Source organism: Electrophorus electricus, chromosome 8 (assembly GCF_041902795.1).
Source record: "Electrophorus electricus isolate QZ-2024a chromosome 8, ASM4190279v1, whole genome shotgun sequence".
Classification (NCBI taxonomy): Eukaryota; Metazoa; Chordata; class Actinopteri; order Gymnotiformes; family Gymnotidae; genus Electrophorus; species Electrophorus electricus.
This window is the reverse complement of record NC_137504.1, coordinates 13038986-13061791: the sequence shown is the minus strand read 5'-3', so window position 1 is coordinate 13061791 and position 22806 is coordinate 13038986. Positions and strand designations below refer to the sequence as shown.

Sequence of the window (22806 nt, the reverse complement as noted above, 5' to 3'; positions counted from 1 at the left end):
CTTGAGTATCACAGTGTTGTATTCATTATTTTGGATTCTGATCTGCAGGAATCAAAGCAACTAAAGGCTGTTGCATATGTGAGTTTGTGCTATGAGTTTGCTGCTGTCCATGGTCCTGATCAGACATTTGAGTTAAAGTGCCCTGCAAGGTACTGACCACACCTCCAGACTCAGGATTGGGAATAGTGCTCTCCATAGTGCTGAACAAGGAGCTGTGTTTATATTTAGTCAATAGCATGTACTTTCGGTTTATTCAAATAAACACCTCTAAAGTTTTCGCATCACTAATAATAATGATTATTCAATCAAATGTTTTCAGAATTCATGTGCCTTGAAACAAAACTACCAACAGCTTCTCATTTGTACAGTGACTATGATCAAAGTGGCTCACCACTTTATCTAAGTCCAGCAATACTTCACGTCGCATGCTGTGCAGTAAACATATGATGTAGTCAGTGAATGTGGCCATGCTGATATGACTCGTTATGCCTCATTAAACTAATCTTGTAAAGTGCCACTGAACCACTGTAGATAGCACCGATGGCCATCCGTCTCTGTCCCTTGTATCAACATCGCTCATATCCCCTACAGGGACATGTCCAGTGAGCAGGGCGAGAGAGAGCATTGCATTATCCCATTAAAGCAGCTGTGCATTTTTTTTTTTTTGGTGGGGGGGGGGGGCACCATGCATGCAGACATCACCGTTTGCCCTCCTGTACTGCCTTAGCTTCTTTAAATGTGCCATTGCGCGCAGCCCTCCACACACCACTGCTCTGCATCACTGCTCTCAGGGTTGCTTAGCAACTACGCAGCACACAGATCCCTGCAGAAGCCCTCATCTTCTGTGAAAAAAGAGGGGAAAAAAGAAAATTAAAAAAACACTACTTGTCTGTTTGTAGCATGTGCCTGTGGATTTGCAGCTTTTTATTAAATGAATTTCAAAAGCTCAGCACCAAATCTTTCCCATCATAGTCTGGGTGTGTTCTCACCACCTTTAAGTGTAATAGTGTAACTGAGAAACATACTTGTATGTGCTATGAATGCTAAATTCAGAGTGCTTCATATTGACCTTTTTCATATATAGATTCATATATATATATATATATATATATATATATATATATATATATATATATATATATATATAATCTGTGTGTAAGTGTTTCTCTGTGGCGTGTGTGTGTGTGTGTGTGTGTGTGTGTGTGTGTGTGTGTGTGTGTGTGTGTGTTGAAGTATGTAGCAAAGTGATAGAAATGCATGAAAATGCACCGGAATACACTCAGCGCATTTTAATGGGTTGCAGAGTGAATCGACTAGTACAGACATCATTCCCCGAGCGATACAACGCATGGAAAGACTGCCTTTCCTCTTTGGTTCGCTTTCGCTTTTATTTTTCTAATAAACGTTTACATTTTACTCAGCGCACTGTCAACGACAATGTCGTTGTTTCTTTATTCCAAACCTAAGCATGTAAGCTTGAGTTTTATTTTTCAGTCTTGATTTCCTTTTTACTCTTCATTTCAGTTCCTGGAGGCGTTATTTCAATTGAAGTGTGTCATCATTTGGGCACTGTTTCTTTCTGAACGCGAACGGAACATGCTAGGGTATTCAGTAGACAGATAAGGCACTGAGGACGGCATCGCTTGGGTTTTCCAGTAGGGTAGAATCTTGGACATTACACCGATTTTATTGTGATACATTGCACGCTTTTTGTAAAGGTTGCTTAAAGCTCTGTTTTTTGTTTTTTTTTTTTTTTACTTCATAAAAGGGGGTACCGGTACCATAGACTACACGCTCTGACGTCTGCATGAGATATTCTCCTCTGCATTTTTTAATGTGCATTTTTTTCACCAGAGGCTTTGCGTTCGGCGAAGGAAATCTCGACGATCAACAGCAATTACATGGGGATGCAGACTTCATTTTTTCTTTTTTACCCCCACCGCACCCCATAAGCCCCTATCGTTTACAGCTGAGGGTAAAAAAATCCTTAAAACAACATACTGTGGAACAATCCCCCTATGTAAAGTCATCACTGGAGCTATGGCTCGTCCGCAGCTTTGGACTGGGAATTTGCTACAGCAAGTGTAAAAAGAAGACGTCGCATTTGTTTCATTTTCTTTACTCTTTTAATCTTTTTTGTTCTTCTTAATTTTTCTTCATGGTTTGGCTCGGGAAGACTTTTCGGCACTTTTGAAAAGTCCGTCCGAATTTGAGCAAGATGTCTGATCTTCTGGTGTTGGTTGAGGGGGTCTGTGACCTGCACGGATTTCCATAGCCAAGGAAAACAGCTGGGACCAATTACGTGCTTTTAAAACCCACTTCTCTGTTTTCTTTTTCTTTTTTCTGCCGGGCCATCACACACATGTGTGTATCGGTGGTTTGATTTAAGTAATTGATTTGGCCCGTTTTCCCCCATTCCCGTTCCTTCTGTTGGATTTTTTAATTATCGTTTTGGACCACACGCGGTTGGATTACTGAAAGAGTATAAACGGATTTGTGGAAATGTTGGGTCCTCAAGAAGAAAAATTATGTGGAATTGTTTCTGCTCTGACGGTATTGTCGTCTATCTGCTTTGTACAATGGTAAGAAAATGATTAGTAAGTCATCTTTGAACACGCAGGCTATAGGAAACCTGTCCTGGATTAAACACACCAAGATACTTACTGGTCAGGTCCAAACAGGCAGACATCACTGATGATTCACTGACGGGCTGTGGTGTATTGAACGTTTGTCTATCCAATGGCATACCTTTTTTGGAATAAACACTTGAGGTGTGTGTGTGTGTGTGTGTGTGTGTGTGTGTGTGTGTGCGTGCGCGCGTGCCTGCGCGCGCGCATGCATCCGTACAGCCGTTTGTATGTGTGAGAGCTATGAAACATGCGTGCGGCCATTGTGAGACGCATACATTAGTGATATACCATATCTTTTTAGCATTTATCTATACGTTCACGTCTGGTTGGTCTAGAGACGTGACAGTGAGTCTTCCCCATACTGTGTAGACGTGCACTTGGGACCCTTGGATAAATGCAATAGGTACTTTCTGTAATTTCTGTAAAAAGAGTAATGAAAAATACAGGTTCAGTATTTAAGTCAGTCAAACGGTGGAAACATAGGCCTGTTTTGATCAATGCTTTTATCTCAGTCCACCCCCTACCACCATGTCGTGTTATTACAGATTCATCATTGCTCGGTCAATGAAAACGACGACGCCTATCAATAAACGCGCCTATTTCCCCCAAAAAATGTAGGTGCGTTTTTACATTATCAGTTGTGCACAGCAAAGGATTTTTAACCTCATTTGTTAATACGCAGTCTTTGGTCCCTTTCAGTAGGATACCGTGTAGCCTATGTGGGACACCTGTAACCGCGAAGAGAGCATCGATAGCCAATCATACCGTGATTTGGTGACGATCTTCAACCCTTTTGCTTATTTTATATGACGTTTTGCGGAACTGTAACAATGCATATGCCGAGAAGTGGGCCATGGGTTTGTCAATTTAATCAAACGCTACTTGTCATTGGAAAATCTCAGGATATTGAAACGTAGGTGGCTCAAAACCCAGAGTCTTCCATTTTGACATTTCGATATTTCGATTTCATTCCACCACGCACGCACGCCCAGATAAGAGAAAGCTGATGTTAATCCTATCAAACTCGATTTTGAGCTTCATACGCATGAACATGAGCACGATTACTATAGATAAAAGAAAACAAACGATCACTTTTGCTAGACATATGATCAAATGGTTTGCTAGACATATGATCAAACTGCGCTTATCGTAAAATTAACGTTTAGAATAAAGTCTTGCTGTATAAATTACATAATATACTAAATAGGGATTGTAATGTTGTTTGAATCATTATTGGATTGCACAGTAAATAGAAAAGGGCATATTCCATTCTTAAGTAATATCGCCCATATTACTGTAAATATCCAAAGAACAGCATGAGCTCTGTGTGTTTATGAAATATTACTCTTTTAAGGCTCTTTCTTTCTTTCTTTCTTTCTTTCTTTCTTTCTTTCTTTCTTTCTTTCTTTCTTTCTTTCTTTCTTTTTTCTCTCTCTCTCTCCTAAAGAAGAAAAAGAAAAAAAAGATGTCATTATTTATGTTCAAGCAAGCCTGGTCACTCATTCAATAAGTATATGTGTTATTATTATTCTATAAGGTCTTATGCTTCTTCTTTTTTTTTAAATAACTGAGTGACCTTAACTGTCTGTCCTATAGCACCTCGACTGGAACTGGAATATCTGTGGCCAAGTCGACAGTGGACAAACTGCTGAAGGGGTATGACATCCGTCTCCGTCCGGATTTTGGAGGTACGTTCACCCCTTTGTCACTTGGAGCCTTTCTGCTGTCTGAAGCAACCGCAATGAGTTAGCATGCCATCTATATACACAGACTCTACCACAACCTCTTCAGATTTTACAGTGTAATCTGTGAAACTTATTTCCAAACTGGCTCACGTTTCAGTCAGGTGCTGTAAGGACTGCAGTAACAGAAGGCCAGTACTGCTAGCAGGAGCGATATGAAGATTAGAGTGGAGCAGGGATCAGGACAGTCAGGGTTCCTTTAAACGGAATGTACTCAGGAAAGCTCACAGCCATCACAGACTATGTCCAAGGACAACAAACTCTCAGCGCTCGGTTGCTCTTCCCTCACCTTTCTAAAGATAAACAGGAGCTACCAGTTGAATTCTTGATTACATTAACCTGACACTCATTGCCTTTGCCTTCAGAAAGGGCAGAATCAGTGGAAGGACTTGTAAAGGCTGAGTGTGGCGTTTCAGCTACCCATGCACCATGGCTGTATGCAGGTTCGCAATTTTAAAAGGCCCCTAAGGTGCTTCGACACCCGCAAAAATACAGAATAACTTTGCCTTGTCTGCAGAAATGCGCTGTTTGAAGGACGCAGTGTCCAACCATTCATCACAGGAGTCGGCTTTGCCCCCTGATATTGCAAAGAGGCTGTAAATTTGCTACCAGAGGTGTTTTTTCGATTTAGCCATTCCGCTCACCCTCAGCAAATTAGCCTGTGTTTCACCAAAGAAGCAAATCTATGCTGTGAAGTGCACAGGATGCAGCAGTATTAAACTCACTGGAGGTCTGACCAGGCTGACTACTGACACTCAATCGACAGTCTATCTATCTATCTATCTATCTATCTATCTATCTATCTATCTATCTATCTATCTATCTATCTATCTATCTATCTATCTATCTATCTATCTATCTATCTATCTATCTATCTATCTATCTATCTATCTATCTATCTATCTATCTATCTATCATAAACCATCCATTTATTATTTATTCTTAATTATATAAAGTTGAGCATCTGTCTTTAGATTATGCCAGTGTCTTCCACTCTTTGTATCATCCCCTTTTAGCATATGGCCACTCTGCTATATAATAGTACCAGTTTTACTTGTAAGTATTTGTTAAATTGTTTTTTCTCTAGCTAATTACACTGATGTGAAGGGGGCTGTGTAGAATGGTGCAATGAATGCTTTGCAGTTACCACACTCATTCCAGGCCTGTGGCATGTGTTAGGGGCCCAGTGGCGAGACCTTTCCCACTGTAGTGCATCCTGGTCTGGGTTCGGGTTGGTGTTGCATGATAGGAGACAGCAGCTCACAGGCTGACCTGAACACATAGGAGGAGGGGCAAGGGACCTGCATCTTGACAATTCCACCATCAGTCAGAGCTAAAGCTCTCCTTAAACACAGCCAACCACTGTCAGCTTCTGGGATGATGCATTTTAAATGGACTCTGCCAAGCCAGCCATAAAGATGCAGAGAGCAAGAGAAGGAGTGAAATCAGCAACTGAGAAAGGGATGGGTTAGGCAGACATGGAGCCAAGCAGCCATGAAAACATTAGAGTCCTCTGTTAGGTTTCGGGGAGATACATGTTCCAGCTAAAGTGTGTGTGTGTGTGTGTGTGTGTGTGTGTCTCTGTGTTTGTCTGTGCCTGTGTGAAAGAAGCAGCCTGTGCATGTACTCATGCCTAACATCAAGCCATCCTATTAGCATGAAGGCCAAGGCAAGCCTGTTTTCTCTTACACACGCACACACTCACACACACACACACACATACACACACACACACACACACACACACACACACACACACACACACACACACACACACACACACACACACTTGTTTGCATATACACTCATACCATCTGCTTTGGAGTGATCTTTTTACCAATGCTGAATTTGACAGGACTCCTTATCACTATCAGACCTCAGCCCCATGTACTGCACACAAGCTCTCAAATATACAGATTGGTTTACAGCAGTGGGATTGCCTTTTCCACTTGCATGGCTGTGCTGAGCTAACTTCTGACCAAACAGGTGCCTTGTTTTGGAGCCCAGAGCTTCCATTTTCTAAGGTGACATTTCTGGCCTTTTCTTTCATTCAGCAGGACAAGTGACCTTGCACCATTTCCCACTGCTTTCCTCGCAGTAGGTCAGCGCCAGTACCTGGACAATCACACTGTAACCTCCCATGGCGGGTTGGTTTGGCAGGGTCGGTTTGATGGTGCTCTGGCAGTTTCCGTGCCTTTTGTTTTTTCCTTGGCAGCCAATGTGGGGCCCGAGCCCGTTCCTTCCTCTTTGCACTCGTCTCCATCGGCAAGGCGCACATGCTGCACCTTGCGGTGCTATGAAAAAAGTGTACAGCTTATCAAAAAAGAGTGAAGCAGTGAAAAGATGAGATGGATTATCAGGTACAACAATTACTGTCCATGAGAAACAAGCTGCTCTAACTTTCTTAGCCTTTGTGCGTTTGTAGGTGTGTGCCTGGAAGTTAGAATACTGGCGGGAGTTAGAGAGAGAAGGAGAGATGGGGGGACAGAGAGAGAGACAGAGAGGGAGAGAGAGAGGGAGAGAGAGTAAGACCTGCCTGAACAGAGCCACAATCCACTGGGGACCTTTGTGCGATTGCAGCGTGCTGAAGATGACACAGAGACGAAAAGCTTACATGGGATGTATTACGATGTATGACGATGGCCCACATCAACACTTCTCATTCCCATCATAATCACTACACCTGCTGATGACATTTTGAGACTTAGAAAGCCTCATTTGAAGACCCTTAGTACTGCATCTCCATAGGAAGCTCTATGCATGTTGTTCGACTGCACAACTAAAACAGACGAAATGTCCATGAGTAGAGTACTAAATTCTCAACTGCTAGTCCTGTGGTGATTTTCTGACAGTCCCTGACAGAAATGGATTTCTTGGTCTGTATATATGAACATATTTATGCTTGGTTGTAAAACATTATGCTGTGGATTCATATCTCAGCACAATTTAAATGCAGCAGTGTACCGATTTATTTGTTTTTCTGGATCATTCCAAGTATTTTAGAAGGATATCATAGTCACAACTTTGGGTGAATGTAAATGTATTAGTGTATTGAGTGGTATTTAAGGAGATTTTAACATGAAAATATTTTCCGTGCCTGTATGATGCATAGTGCATAATTTCTACCAATTCTGGACTTTAAATCACACGTGTATGTTTTCTGAAGGACTAAACCAAATTAACCAAACTGCAGGATTCTGGGATATGTATTGATGGCTCAAATACTTGGGTTGTTAAATTACAGTTTGAATATCCATTCAGTAGGATGGCATTATTTTAGATTTAAAACCACTTATTATTTCCATACCACTGCAGTTTATATGAAGCAAAACTTTGTTTTTTTTGTGCCTAGGCTACAGAAAACAAATGTAGCCACTGATTCTTGATCAGCGCACATTAACTTTGCTTTCATTAAGATGGTTTTGATCTAATCATACCCAAAAGGTTTATGACTTCTAAGGAAGAAAACCGCTATGCTCTTCCCTACCGCATAACTGAAAGTCGAACGTTACCCCCCCCCCCCCCAAAAAAACCAAAAAACTAAAAATGGCTTTTACCTAACAACGAGGAACCACCATGCCATTTCAGTCCATGTAAATGAAATGGGAGACACGCGAGAGGAAGACACTGAATTAATTACCCCCGCGAGGGCCTTATTTATGACCTCAATAATCGGGTCGGCCTCCGAGGACCTTGATTTTTTACGAGATTGCGGTTTCTCATTTCGAGTCGTCCTTTCCGGAGAGAGACAACTCCGTATGCAGGAGACCTGCCTGAGCGAGCGCGCGTTGGTCATTTATGTTCGGCCCATAAAAAACACGTTGAAACTTTAATTAACGGAATGGAACGGAAAAGCGGTTGCCTGGATACGCAACATGACACACCCGAGGCCATGAATCATCAGGGTTCCTTGAGGCAAGATGTGATTTTTTAATATGGCTTTTGTCTTTTTTCTTGTTTCTTTTTGTTACTGTGTTTGTTTTTATTGTGGTTTGTTTGGGGGTGAGAAAGATGTGTGATTTTTAGCTGTCAGTAATGTGTCATGCTGCAGTTTGTTTTAATTGCTGCATTGTGAGGACATATCATCTCACTGCCACTGCAGGGAGTTTACAGTACTGTGAGCATGTGGTCAGCACTGTGGCCATACACCAGCACACACACATACACACACCCAAACACATGCATACATGCACACATTCGTACACACACACACACACACCACACACACACACACACACACACACACACATACATTAACAAACTCATGCACTCACACTAAATATGATCTAGTCACATGAAATTTCACATGCATATTTGTGTGGAGGGTGCAATGTGTTTAGGTCTTAAAGTCATAATGATAAAAAAAAAGCTTTTCTTTTAATAATAAAAAATATATATTTTAAAAACTAACAGATGTTTCATTTGCTGAGTTAAGTTTAGGGCTAGGTTTACAGTAAGGTTTAGGGTTAGGTTTCGGTATATGAATAGAATTATTTAGCTACAGTAATATGCAAGTTAATGAACATACCCCACAAACACTGTGCAATCCAATGTGTGTGTGTGTGTGTGACTAAATTTCTACTTTTCTTATATGTTGACTCAGACTTGGATTGAGTCAGAATACTGGAGGTAGAATCATACATATCTTACCTCATCTGTAAACTGATTGTGCTTCTAGTGTGAAGGTTTGAATTCACTGGATTCAGAAGATACTATTTTTGTTTCCGAGTGAAAGCCATGACCATAGACTGTGTGTGTGTGTGTGTGTGTGTGTGTGTGTGTGTGTGTATTCATGTTCAAATTTGTGTGTTAAGCTCAGGACTCACATCTCTAATGTTTTATTTACCTCGAGTGCATTGCCCTTTATAGAAAAAATGGAACTTTTCTGTCTCTATATCACTCAGCACCTACAAATATTTGATGTGCTGGGTTGCAGCTTTAAGCAATGTGATTGTTCCTTTCTGAATTTCTAATGAATTTCACACACAAACACACACACCACCCTACAGGCCTTGTCCATATCCAGACCTGAGAATGTCCCTCAGCTGTCGCTTGCCCTGATCAGTCACTTAAAATGCTAGTTTGCCCCTATCCCACAGAACTCCTTCAGCTTTAAGGTCCTGCTCAGTGTGAACAATGTCACCACCTCAAATGGCGATATAAGAACCTTTCATGTACAGATGGTGCTAAACACAGTGATCCTCCAGTCAGCATGAATATGTGTGAAAACACATACACACACACACACACACACACACACACACAAACACACACAACAAAACTCCACAAAAAATCCACAGCACATCCAAAAGACCCGTAAACTATCCAGACCAGGAACTGCATTCAAGTTGCTCGCTGCAGACCACTTCCTGGACCATGATGCTCTCGTTGCCCGGAGAGCAAGGGTGCTGGCTTGGCTACAGAAGTCACTGGGTGATAGTGCTGCGGTGCTGAAACTGAGGGGGAAAACACGTCCAGAGATTCCGGTGAAATGAAACCGCGAACTGAACATTGTCTAATTGTATTATCTTCAAGGAGCTGGCCATTCCAGCCCTGTTGTAAGTGGCCTCCATGGACTGCAGGAAAATCTCACAAAAAGAACTGGCCTGTAAATTGTGTCAGTAAAGTATTTCCACTTTCGCTCCCCTCCCCATTTTCTGTGTTATCTGCATCTCATTCAACTTTAGTGTATTTGGCAGTACTTTAAATGCTTTGTTAAATGACCAGTGAACAAATGAAACGGGGAAGAGATTTCAGACTGGACCTCAGTTATGTAATAGGCATGCAATAAAATCATGCTGACATGCTTATAAAATGTTTATATATATATATATATGGGCCTTGGACCGATTTGTGCTCTCTGTACTTGGTCTTCACAAGGACTAGAGGACTTCTTTTTTAATCAAAATCACATTACCACCTATTAAATTGAAAACTGCAAAATTGATTTTAGTATAGATTGCGAGGTCAACATTTTGTCAACAGCTGTTAGCTGATGAAACAGGTTTATCCTGTTTAATCTCTAACTGTTTTTTCTCTTCTATTCCATGAGGGCCTCTAGAGGTATCTGAAGGATGGTAGAATTAAACTTGGACAGCCCATGTCTGAGAGGTCATTTACATTGTTGGGAGATAGAGGGGTAGGAATCGGGGGTTGGGGTATGGGAGCATCGGGGAGGGGGTAGGAGTGGGGTTTGGGGTATGGGAGTGGAGAGGGGGTAGGAGTGGGGGTTGGGGTATGGGATTTGGAGGGGGGAAGGGGGGACGACAATATATTCCCCCTTCAGCTGGCAGGTCGCTGAAGAACAGAAGCCTGGAATGGCCAATGGACCAGCCGTCTTGTTAACCGCATGATTTAGTAGCGCCCGCCTGCTTGTGCATGAGTGTGTGTACATGTGAGTGTTTTTTATGTGTGTGAAAGACTGTGTTGTTGATCCATAAAAGAAAACCCCCTAAAGGCAGATGTTTCATCTTCATGCTGTATGCTGTGCATTATATGTTACTGGCATGGTCAAAGAAGCTGGACCAAGTGCTGATTTGACAGGATATGTGCGCCTGAGTGGTGTTCATTGCCAGATCGTGTCACTAGTGTAGCTTGTGCATTTAATTTTGCTCCGCAGAGCCTCACTAGCTCTGCAGACACTAGGAATTGCATCTTGTCCTGTTAGCTGGACGACGGAAGTGCTGCCATTATTAACCGCCTTATTACTGGCTTCTAGAAGCAGTAATACTCTATCTGCTCAAAACAAATGGAAGGGTCAAGGGGTAGCTGGAGTGGTTAGTAGGGGGATAGGGGCAGCGGCAGAGGGGTTTTCCTCAGGCTTCTCTTGGCTCTGCAACGGGAACAAGGATGTGTGTATGGGGGGTGAAAGTGTGCACCCCATCATCAATTTCTGCAGGTGAGTGGGAGCGGTGAGTCACTGGCGAGAAACGGAGCTCCCCAACCCCAGCAAGGGGGCGGGGGTATATAATGATGTCACATGACAAGTTCCAAACAATGTGGGAGAGAGTGAGAGTGGAAGAGAGAGAGGCCACTATGGTAACATAAAACCCCACAAGTCCCTTGCACAGTTCCCTCCTTCTTTGACACCCCAGCCCAGGGACAACACTTTAAATCTAGCTGTCATCACAGCTGGAAACTGGCTTTTTATTGCCTTGCCTTGCAGCCGTTAACCACGCAGCCGCACGTCCATGGGGCTGTGAACACAAGCCTTCCTCAACCCTCTGACTCGCCATGTGGACTGGCTGTATGTGCCAGGGATCTAGTACTGTTAGCCAAAAACATGCACCTATCTGGCCACTAAAATGGGGTGTCCTGGAGGCGAATTCTGATGGGCCTGACATGCAAGCCCATTGCATTTGTTGCTTGCCCTGTGTGAGTGTTTGTAGTCCTATATTACCTGCAACCCACTTTATTTAAACTTTTTTTGGCCACTTTGCAGTGTCTATCCCTTGTGAGTCTGTGTGCCTACATGTATGTGTCTGGAGTCCAGGCATACAGGCCTGCGTGTGTTTTTAGATTTGTCTCTGCCACAGGCCTGCATTTGGTGAAGTGCACCGGGAGTCTCACGTGTGACGTGTATGGCCTGTGATCAGTTAGCAGATGCTCTATGAATGCTGTGTGGAGAGCAAGCTTACGGGATTCTGGATAAGTACAGATGGAATGCAGGGGGGAGGAGGACAGAGAGCTGGAGGGGACGAGAGAGAGGACAGAGACACGAGGAGTGTGAAAGAAATGGAGAGAGGAAGAAAGAAATTGAAAGAGTGTGGGGGGAACAGAGAGGAGCAAAAGAGAAACAGAGAGAGAGAGAGAGAGAGATGGAGTCAGCCTCTGTGATGTGTTCCCCATTACATCATGTTGCTGCAGTCAGTTCACTCCCACCTGAGGTTTAGGTTGTCATGGACACCAGTGCCTTCTCTGAACACCTTCGCCACAGGCTTGGGTGGCTAGCGCGCCATCTTACACACCCGGCCCTCGCGACTCAGGCCCCGCCGGGTCAGGGTGGAGGTGGAATGGCTTGCTATGCTGGGTCTTGTCATGGAGCCTGTCAGGTGGATAGCAGCTGTGCGATTACCTGTCTGTATGCGTTGCTTCGAGTCTTAGCAATGGCTTATTGCAGCTCATGTGAAAAGCGTGTTTGTAGGAAGGCAGGCTATTAGGAAGTGTTTTCTGCAGAGCGTGATACCTTCTGAAACCTTTTTGCTTAATGCAGCAGTGATTCCTGGTTCTGAGCCACCAGCCCGAGACACTGCCTGCCTGTTTTTGTGTTATTTTTTTAATCTAATACGCCCGATTCAACTTGTTAGCTAACTGTCAAGCTCTTTATTTCAACAGGGAGAATTAATACAGGGAAAATGTAAAACTAGGCAAAGCAACAGGATCTGGGATCCCTGCACATTTTAGCCATTGTTTAAGTAACATCACATGTGCAATGGAATATAGCAATAAAACAGACTTATGAACAGGTATGGGAAAGTGATCTATAGCCACAATATAGGCAAAAATTGACTCCAAATAAGATGGGGCAAACACAGTGCGTTGTTGACTGGCCTAGCTCCTGCAGTACATGTTCAGGAAAGGCCCCCCCCAGCCCACTCCCACTAACACCCCCCACCCCCCGACTGGAACTCCCAGCTGCTGATTCCTTCCCTCCCAGGCCACGCAAACGCTCCCCATTAATAACAAACATGTCTGGGCCACCTGCGGGCCTTCTAAATGAAGCTGATGCTTGCCGGTGGGTGGAAGGTGGACCTGCGGTGTGCTCTGCCACCTACAGGGCATAAAGCGCACACGCAGGATGAATGGGGCAAGTGGCGCAAGATAGATCTGTGTCCCCACAGGGGGGAGAAATCCCTCTGATTTACGGCTGGTGGGAAAAGCCCAAGGAGGGTGGAGACGGCCAGCCTTTCCTTAAGGAAGTGGTGTGTGTGTGTGTGTGTGTGTGTGTGTGTGTGTGCATGTGTGCACATGTGCGAGCAACACATGCCAGCCCAGTTAGCACACTCAAAAATAGGAGAAATCAGGCTGCATCTTTCACACACAAAAGGCACCTATCAGCCCCCTTGTGGAGTCAGAGCACAGCTGGAGAAGGGGAGGGGGGTGCACAGGGGGCACTGATGCTGAATGAAGCCAAAAAACAGGCCCCATAGGGCCTGGACATGCATGTGGGTGAGGTGCCTCCCCGCTAGGAGTGAGACCGCCCTTCCATTTTGCTGCTCTTCAGACGCCCCTTCTCCCCGCGGCGCAGTACCTTGGCGCGCCTGGGGGGTGATTGATGGCCCAACGTGTCCTTGGGAGCCAACAGGGACTAGCCAAGGGCGGGATGGGGACACGCCATCGTCTCAGATAAACAAATATGGGCAGAAGCTTCGTTTATGGCAGCGCCTGAGATTGATGCAGCCTGCCACCACTGCCAGGAGGCATGTTTAAAAGCCCATCTCATTAGTGCACCTCAGAAGGCTGCAAGGGCCCCAAGCACCCAAACGAGGAGCTCTTCGGGGAGAGGAAGGCTTCGTCTTTGAGCTGGACTCCACCTGCTCCAAGGAGCGGCTTCCCTTGGTGCCAAATTATGACTCCAAATGCCGACCTGGACGTATGGGAAATGGCTAAAATGGTCTCAGATCAGTGGAAAAGGTGCTGTGAGTCTCTCCTACTGTACTCACACACACAAACACATGCACAAATACACACAGACACACACACACACACACACACACACACTCTCCATCATTCTGCTGTGTCCTATGACTGGTGACACTGGAATAATGATCTGCCTTCATTCTCAAAATATCAGAAGTCTGAGATGGTCCCTTCATTCGCTCCAGAAATGCTAATAACTATATCTTTCACTGGCCCAAAGTTGATGCATTATTCGGCTGCAGTGCTAAGGAAATTCTCTTGACCATTCTCTGTATTGATTGCCAAAAGGATGATAATGACTACATAACAAAAGGCATAGAGAATTTCAATTTAGAATCTGCTATGGAGTCCTGTAAGATATACCGCTCTCAGTAAATGCCCACTAGAAAGGTCAACTCTACGGAGTTAAAATAACAAGCTTTTGGTCAGTGGTTTTCATTCATGTTATAAAAGGAGCCACACATATCATTCAATAAAAAACTGGTAATTGTGCTTGACAGACAGATTGGAGTTGATATCACTAGCTCAGATGTTTGCAAGGTGAATATTTAAGTCTACACATGCATGCTTTATTTTGATAAAATCAGCTGGCCAGGACTAAACAAATTCAGAAAGCAAGCACAGATTATACAAGTTACGGTGAGCAAGAAAACAATTTAGAACTAATTATAGATTTAAAAGTTCTGATGGCACATGGCTTAAATGTAATTTTTGATGCTTTAATACATCAAAATTGTAGGGAGGTTTTTAGATCAAAATAAAGTTTAGGAACAACAACAACAATAATAAAGGAGGTTTTTGAATGGCGATGTGCTGATCATCAGTCTGCTTCATGAGGATAGACAGTGCTCCTGTTAGTGTGGGTGTTCCCATTGACCATTAAAGCATAATGAATAGGCTGTTAGCTCTGACTCATCGCTTCCAGCACCACATTTATAAATGTCAACAATGTGTTAATAACCACAAATGTCAGGTAGAGGAACGTATGCATATTCCTGTGTCAGCCAAGGCCCTTGTCATGAATGTGGCGCGGTTTTAAAGGCACCATGCTTACAGCACAGGCCCCGTAGACACCACATTCCCCCAAGCATACAGTCTCTAATTGTTTGTCAGCGAAAGCAAGGCATCTTGTACAGTGGCCTTATAGAGATCTTCCTTGGTGGAGAGTAAAAAAAACTAACCAAAAACAACAATAAAAAAACGGATAAAATAAATGGACCTATAAGACATAGTGCCAGCATTTGGCCATTGAAGAAGGATTGCAAAAGAGGGAGGCCAATTTGAACACAACATATGAAAAGTACTGCGTCTCCCTTTGCAATGTTAAAGTGACAATGCTGCCCTGTTGCCATGGAACCCCTCTGTTGCTAAGCAATGAGTTGATGATTAGAATTTTGAATCCGGAGGAAGAGTGGGGTTTTCTTTTGCCACTGTGCTTCGTCCACACTTGCCGCTGCTGGGTTTGCTCAGCATGACGGCTTTGATGGCATGCTGGCACAGCCTAACCCTAATCTTCATGGAATTAGCCTAGTCCAGCATACACAGATTATTAAAAGCTATTTATGATGTCAGCAGTATAGCACTGTCTGTGCCAGTATGGATTATGAAGCACGTCAGCATCACCTTGATATCTGATTATCAAAAATAAATGTGGTTAAGCATGATGTTGGTCATGGCTCAGGTTCTGAAGATGACTGATGTTCAGAATAGCTTTTGAGAAATTCAGATATTTTGAGTCCATATGAGGCTTAGCAGTGCTGCTTGAATGCCAGAAGAGGGTGCTCTGTGGCATTTCTGACATCCTCCAAACACAAGGGGCAGAAGTGTGCATTTGTTTAGTGTGGAGTCAGGCATCCTTGTATTGTGCTCCCTGACGCCATGATAGCTCATCAACCCTCTAAACTAATTGGGATAATAAATCCTTGGCAATCCTCCTTTAGGCTAGGGGGCCTGCAGCCATACATCATACAGATGGATGCTAGGCGATCTCCGTGCTAACACTCCTCCCCCTCCCCACAACCAGTAGGCACTCAGATTTCCTCCCAAGGCAAAAAAAAAAAAAGGGTCTGACAAAACCATGAGGTATTACTGTCATCATTACCTGCAGGAAAGAAACATCAGTTCCACAGTGAGGCCATGTTTAGGGAGGAGAACGCTAACCTGCGTTGCCCCACGGCTCCGGTTGACATATGCCCTCACCACTACTTACGCTCTTCCTCCAGCATCTCCTCTTCTTTGTACAGTGACCCCTTCCACCTGTTGCCCCAGCCGCATTCCCACCTGCATTTGCTTGGGCTCTGACACTCGGGCTTGGCTCCCAGTGATTTTCCCGCTGTTTAGGAAAATGGGGGGGCTGGTAGTCTGAACAGCATCAGCACCTCCAGAGATGCCACCTGCCTTACATTTGTCATTTAAATATGTACACAGATGATAGAGCCATCTGGCTGCGAAGGGAGAGAGATATGGGGAAAACGTGCAGGGACGCACAGGGCTCAGAGCAGCACACGGGGACCACGAAGTACTGAGCAAATAGATGCAAAATGTCAGAGTATGCAAAAGGAGAAAAGGCACGGAGAATAATCTGGACATTTGGGGCTCGGTGCATCACAATTTGTCTTAGTCAACTAGCAGAGAACTACTGCGAGTCAGGGAGGAACACGCCAGTGCAAGTTTGCAAGTCGACCGCATTGCCAGTAGATCATTTAGAAGTTTCTACTTGGATTGATTGGGTGGAAGCAAATTTTTGGTTCATTATTTAGATTGTGTTTTGTTTGGCTTGGTCTTGGTTGTTTGGATTTCGTTTTGTTTTTTAGTTTTGGTAGTGCTACAGGGCTCTTGGGTCATACCACAGCAGGAAAGATACCTGATAAGTGTTTTGCTGCCTTGATATATTCTTTGCACATTAAAATAACAGCCTTTGCCCAGTTGTTGTTCCTGCTGTAAAGTCATTATTATTCTTTTGGAGTTTCCTGTTTACTCTAACATTATATTCACAGAGGCCATATTTTCTTAGTCAGAAACAAGAATAATTTAGACCATGTTAATGGCCACAGTTTGGTTGTTTTGCTGAACTAGCATGTTTTGTGTTGCTAGGTTTCAAACATGTAAAGTCGTGCTGTGTCGCAGCATGCTCTGAAAGGCTGAGACAACAGCAGCTTCTGGCGCTGCAGTTTTCAGTGCACCCTTAAAAGCTGATGTAGCGTTAGGGAGGTTTACAGGGAGGAGCCATGCCAGATATAAGACCACTATTTGTCTTTTTGTGTTTCGCTGTCTTACAAGCGTGCATCGTTAGCGAAAAGGAATGCAATGTTATTGATTTGTTAGCATGAAATGGTCATCTCATCCTTGGGGATGCCCTGGCAATATAACCATGCAAATGGCTGGTTACCCTTGAGGCAGCTCTGTTATCACTAAGTCTTACCTTTGTGTGCTAGTACTGTTGTTGAGTGCATTAGCTAGAATCAAAGAGATGGATAGAGGCAGTTCTACTTGCGATTAAGCCCAGTGGTTCCCCCTCATGTCTGGGTTTAGATCAAAACCCCCTCAGAAAATCAGAAGTGCTGGGCAGGGCCTCCTGTACCGTAACGTCTCCCCTGGTGGTGAGGAATGGTCAGGATCCGAAGAAGAGAATGGATGACAATCAAAGATCAATCATCAAGAGATCTTTTTGCAGCATGAAGCTGAACAAGTCGGGACCCTGTCTTCGTTAGTCTGGAAAGGATATGACTATTACACTCCACAGCCTCATACAGCTGTCGGTCTTTCACTTGAAACCGTACCCTAGTACAGCTGTCTGTCATTCACCTGAATCCATACCATAATACAGCTGTTTGTCATTCGAGTAAATAAGAATTCAAGTTACCTAGTTACCAAGGCAAGTGCAATATAACAAACAATATGTGAATATAGGAAATTAAGTTTGCTTGGAAGTATTCTTGTCTTTTTATTATTATTATATTATAAGAAATGTCCTGTTTTGAAAATCTGATATGGAAATTCTTGGTCAAGTGCAAATTTATCAATATAAGTACACAAAACTGACTAAATGTAGCCAATTACTACCCACCTCAGTTTGAGTGTGGGTAAATGTACAGACATAAGCTCAAACAGGCTTTTAGACTAAAAGGCTTCGATGGGAGGAAGTGGTTTTATTTTAAAAGGCAAGATGAGAATCTCCCCCACTGTCTCATGGAAACCTGGCTCGGAATATACGGAAGGCGAGACGGCGAGAAAGCTCTGGGCCCTCCCTGTTTACAACAAGCTGGCCAATGTACTCCGACATCTCCTGGGAACATTGTTTTACTGGTTGCCTTCACTAGAGCACTAGAGTAGGAAAGTGGCCCTACTGTTTTTTAAAATTCATTATTTCATGCCACTTTCTATTCTCCAACACCCACACAACACCCCACCACCCCTCTCGTTCCCACCCATAACCCCTCTCCCCCCTCCCCCAGTCGCCTTCACTTTCTCTCTTGTTTTTAGGTCTGGGAATGAAAGAGGTGTGAGGCAGTTAATGTGACGTATAACAGGTTAAGGAGGATGCGGGGACGAGGCACGTGAAACAGAACATACGTTTTAATCATAAGCACAACTCAACACACATAAACACACTGCATGGGTCAAACACCGACAACCTTGACGATACAACACGAGACTTATATACACTCATGACAATTACACACAACAAGGATCAGGTGCACAACGCAAGAGCGCGTGGCAATACGGACACACACAGACACGCACGCACAGACGCGCACACGCACACGTTTGAGGGGAGAGGGGCCGTACCGTGACAGAGCCCCCCCCCCCCAAGGGCACGACTCCCGGCGCGCCAGCCTACCAGGCTGCAGCCCCGAGACTAACGTCAAAAGGCGACGTCGGAGGACCAGACAACCCGCCACGGGCCAGTGCGAGCAGGGTAGCGGGGGGAAGGACAGGGACCAAGACAATGACAGACACAGGGACGTACACACTAACAGGCATGGGCACAGACATAAAGGGGAACAAAGTGACCGGTACATTTATCGTAATCGGGACAGACACGGTAACAGGGACAGACACATGAACAACACCACACATATTCAATACCACACATATTCCGGGGAAGGGGGAAGGAACTCCAGCCAGTTTCCAGTCATTGGCTGGGTCAAAGACTGACCAGCCTGGCGGAAAGTGTCCCTCGCCAGCCTAGGTAGCGGCGACTGTCCCTGTTCAGGTACTGGTGCCACTGCCTTTTTGCCTGTACATGGCTTCGGCATAGGCGCATACCCTCTAGAGCTCCTCGCCTCAGGCGGGGGAGTGTCCATATTTGACAACAGTGCCTCCCTCCTAGCCGCCCGTGTTAGCCAGCTCACACCTGGGCAGCGCCTTGGGCTCCTTGCTCTCTGAGCTTTTGGCGTCGCCGTGGGATGGAAGATCCCTATGAGGGTACTCTTCTACCTCCATAGGAGCTTCCTCCTCACAATCGGAACCCCTTTCCGACTGCAGGCAGATGTCGCTGCACTCCTCTGTCTCTCCATACTCTGTATTTCCCATATGATCGTCCAGGTAGGGATCGTAGGACCCAGCAGAGTCCATCTCCGAGTACCGGTCCTCCTGGTCCGGCTGCTCTCCGCAGGACTCTGCACCGTCCGATCCCGGACCATACACAGGGCCTCCCCAAAATCGATCAGCTGGTTCCTCCCCTCCGGTAGCTCCATGAAGCGAAGCCAGGATGAGGGAAGGTCTGACCGCTGGAACGTAGGGGTCCACAGTGTCTGACTCCGAGGACTGGTTATACCAGTCCTGGTCGTCCGCCGGGGTTCCATATGACTCCCCTGCTTCCGCATCTGGAGTCAGGAGGGTGCCCAAGAACACGGGAGACTTCGCTGCGCTTGCTGTGGAAGGGCGTTGACTTCCTTTCCTCCCCTTCTTCCTTATGCCTTTCTCAGGCATCCTCGGTCGGTTGGTGTTTCTGTGACGTATAACAGGTTAAGTAGGATGCGGGGACGAGGCACATGAAAAAGAACATACGTTTTAATCATAAGCACAACTCAACACACATAAACACACCACATGGGTCAAACACCGACAACCTTGACGATACGACACGAGACTTATATACACTCATGACAATTACACACAACAAGGATCAGGTGCACAACACAAGAGGGCGTGGCAATACGGATACACACAGACACGCATGCACAGACACGCACACGCACACGTTTGAGGGGAGAGGGGCCGTACCATGACAGTTAAGAGTTGGGAGGCTGCCATGGTAATGTCAACAGTGATTCCGGTGGGGGGTGGCGAATAGAGAGTATGTCATTTCTGAAAAGGGTAAGGAGAGAGGTAGCATGCACTCTGAGTCAAGTTTTTGATTTGTTAATATTTCCAAATTGGTGACAAGACAAGAAACATGGTATTAGTGATGCGAAGGGAGGAAAGGTGATGTGTGGAAGAAATGGCACAGGTTTGGAAATCACACCTCTATGTGGGCCTTGAATCGAAACATGAAGAAAAAACATGAAAATATGAAAAACATGGAAAAAAAAAATCACATTACGATGAGGAGTGAAGGCCAGTGCAGTAGGTTCAGTGTACTGAGATATAGCAACTTACTTCTTTCCCAGGGAAGGAAGGGTACTGGTTGTCAAACTATGCAAAATATTTATTTATTTTGTCTTAGGCACAAAAGTTAAGCTTCTCTCCAATGGGAGAGATGTTTTATTCAGAATCCATATGTTTTCTCATAAAAATATTCCCCTGTTTCACAGGGGTAAACCATGCCTTAAGTTATTAATGCAACAAACAAAATATTGTTGCTGGCTTCAGAAGCCATTACAGAAGCCCTTGAGAAAATGACCTGTCATGTGAATCTTAGCAAAAGTATGATTGAAACACACCTGACTACTTTAGTTTGACCAAGGTAGATGAAACCATGAAGGTCATATAAAATGCATGATAGACCTTGTGAGGTGTGTACTCAAGACTCATAACTGATTTTCAATCAGACAGTTCATTACCTCAATTTTAAGCAGTGAAACTATAATACGACAAGCTACAGCTCCCAATTACAGCTCTAAGATCATTTCAATTTACAGCCTATTCCCCTTTCTAACCCTAAATAACCATAAACCTGCCTACCTTTGAAACATAATTCACTATGGACACTAACTACCCAATACACCCAATATAATCTGGACTTTATCCCCTGAGTTTGCACAGTAGAAATGAGAGGGCCTGGATGAACCGTCTCCATACCATAGAAATGTTCTAACTGAAATAGTTCTGTGCCTCATTGCAATAAACAATGTAGAAGTCAGATATTGCTGGCTAAAACCCCATTATGCCATAGAAAGCAAAATATACCAGAGAAATTGTCCTGGCTGAAACTATGTTCCCATGTCACATTTCTCAGTTTAATGGTTTGGCACATAAAGACAGCTTTCTGCAGTTGAACTGTATTCTAAGAAAAGGTGACGGCAATGATCAGGATGATTCCTTGATTAACATCTCAGTAATGCACTTACTGGAAAATAACCATTTGATCCCATAAGCCCAATTTCCGAAAAGGTAAACGGGTATAAATCAGGACACAAAATAGAAATGTCTTGCAGTGTCTAGTTCTAAATACAACTTTATGCCATTCTAGCCTGCTAACATCTTAAATATATCCAAACCAAAATATCATGTTTAACCAAAAATGGCTTCTAAAGCCTTAGCTGGAGTAGACAACTTCCAGCCACATGACTCATCACCATTTAACTTTATATAACTGAAATACTGAATATTTTTATAGAGCCAGTTTGTGCCTAGAACTAAACGTATGCATTTACAAGTCTCTTTCTTTATTGTTTTATGAGTTGTCATATTTGTTTTGCATGGAACGGGTCCACAACTATTTCTATGTAAGAAATACCTGCCACCCAGATGTACTCCACACACCCGTGGATATGCATACCGTGTATCAACAAAAGCACCCAAAATCTAGGCTTCTTTTCTGGTACATAAACATATAACATGATGCAATGTAATGATCACATTTTGAGCATGACCACTGACCTCATTTGTACACATGTTCACGTATGCTAACCATGATGCAGCATTCCACCACATCATCTCCAGGAACTGATATTGCTTATGGGAGTGAGGGTCCCATGTGATTAATTTCAATATCCCCGATTTTAATGGCCCTTAATGCTCTCCCCAGTGGCAAAGAGCTTGAGCTGTCTCGACTCCTTGCTACCAAGGCAAATGGCAATTTAGCAAATTAGTCACATGGCATACAGGGAAAAGATGTATTTTTAATTAGGGTTTTTGACCTGTTATTGATATAACTGTACTCTGTCAATGTTTCGCTCTTTTTGGAGATCTAATAACCCCATAAAGATAGGAAAGCTTGATTAGCTGGTCCCTATTAGGGAAAATGTTCTTTCATCCAAAAAAGGAAAAGAGTTAAAATATTCCATTTTTGGCTAAGTTTAGAATTAGGTTTGGGTGCACTATTAGGCTACAGTACTACAAAGGTCTGTGAAAATACCCTACAGATAGAACTACAAGAGTGTGTGTGTGTGTGTGTGTGTGTGTGTGCGCATGTGTGTGTGTGTGTGTGTGAGAGAGAGAGAGAGAGTATTTTGGACTCCATCATGAATATCCCTACCACGTCTATAAATTGATTATGCTGCTAGTGTGCAGGTCTTGAATTGAAGTTCACAGGAATCAGACGACATCATCTTGCAATGCTTCTCAGAGAGGAGCACAGCACACAAAAGAGGTTGCAGATGAAATTCTTGCAACTATGCGCATGTTCC

At 44.0% G+C, this 22806-nt stretch overlaps 1 protein-coding gene across 2 annotated transcripts in view; it reads left to right on the top strand.

Annotated features, from left to right (window-relative positions):
- Positions 1 to 1383: 1383 nt before the first annotated feature.
- gabrb4 (gamma-aminobutyric acid type A receptor subunit beta4) overlaps positions 1384 to 22806 on the top strand; it is a 46508-nt gene continuing 25085 nt past the window's right edge. For both annotated transcript variants that reach the window (XM_035527552.2, XM_027019457.3), the window contains exons 1-2: positions 1384 to 2582; positions 4227 to 4318. In XM_035527552.2, coding sequence (XP_035383445.1) covers positions 2503 to 2582; positions 4227 to 4318 — 172 coding nt within the window. In that variant the 5' untranslated portion in view covers positions 1384 to 2502. The remainder of the gene's footprint in view (positions 2583 to 4226; positions 4319 to 22806) is intronic.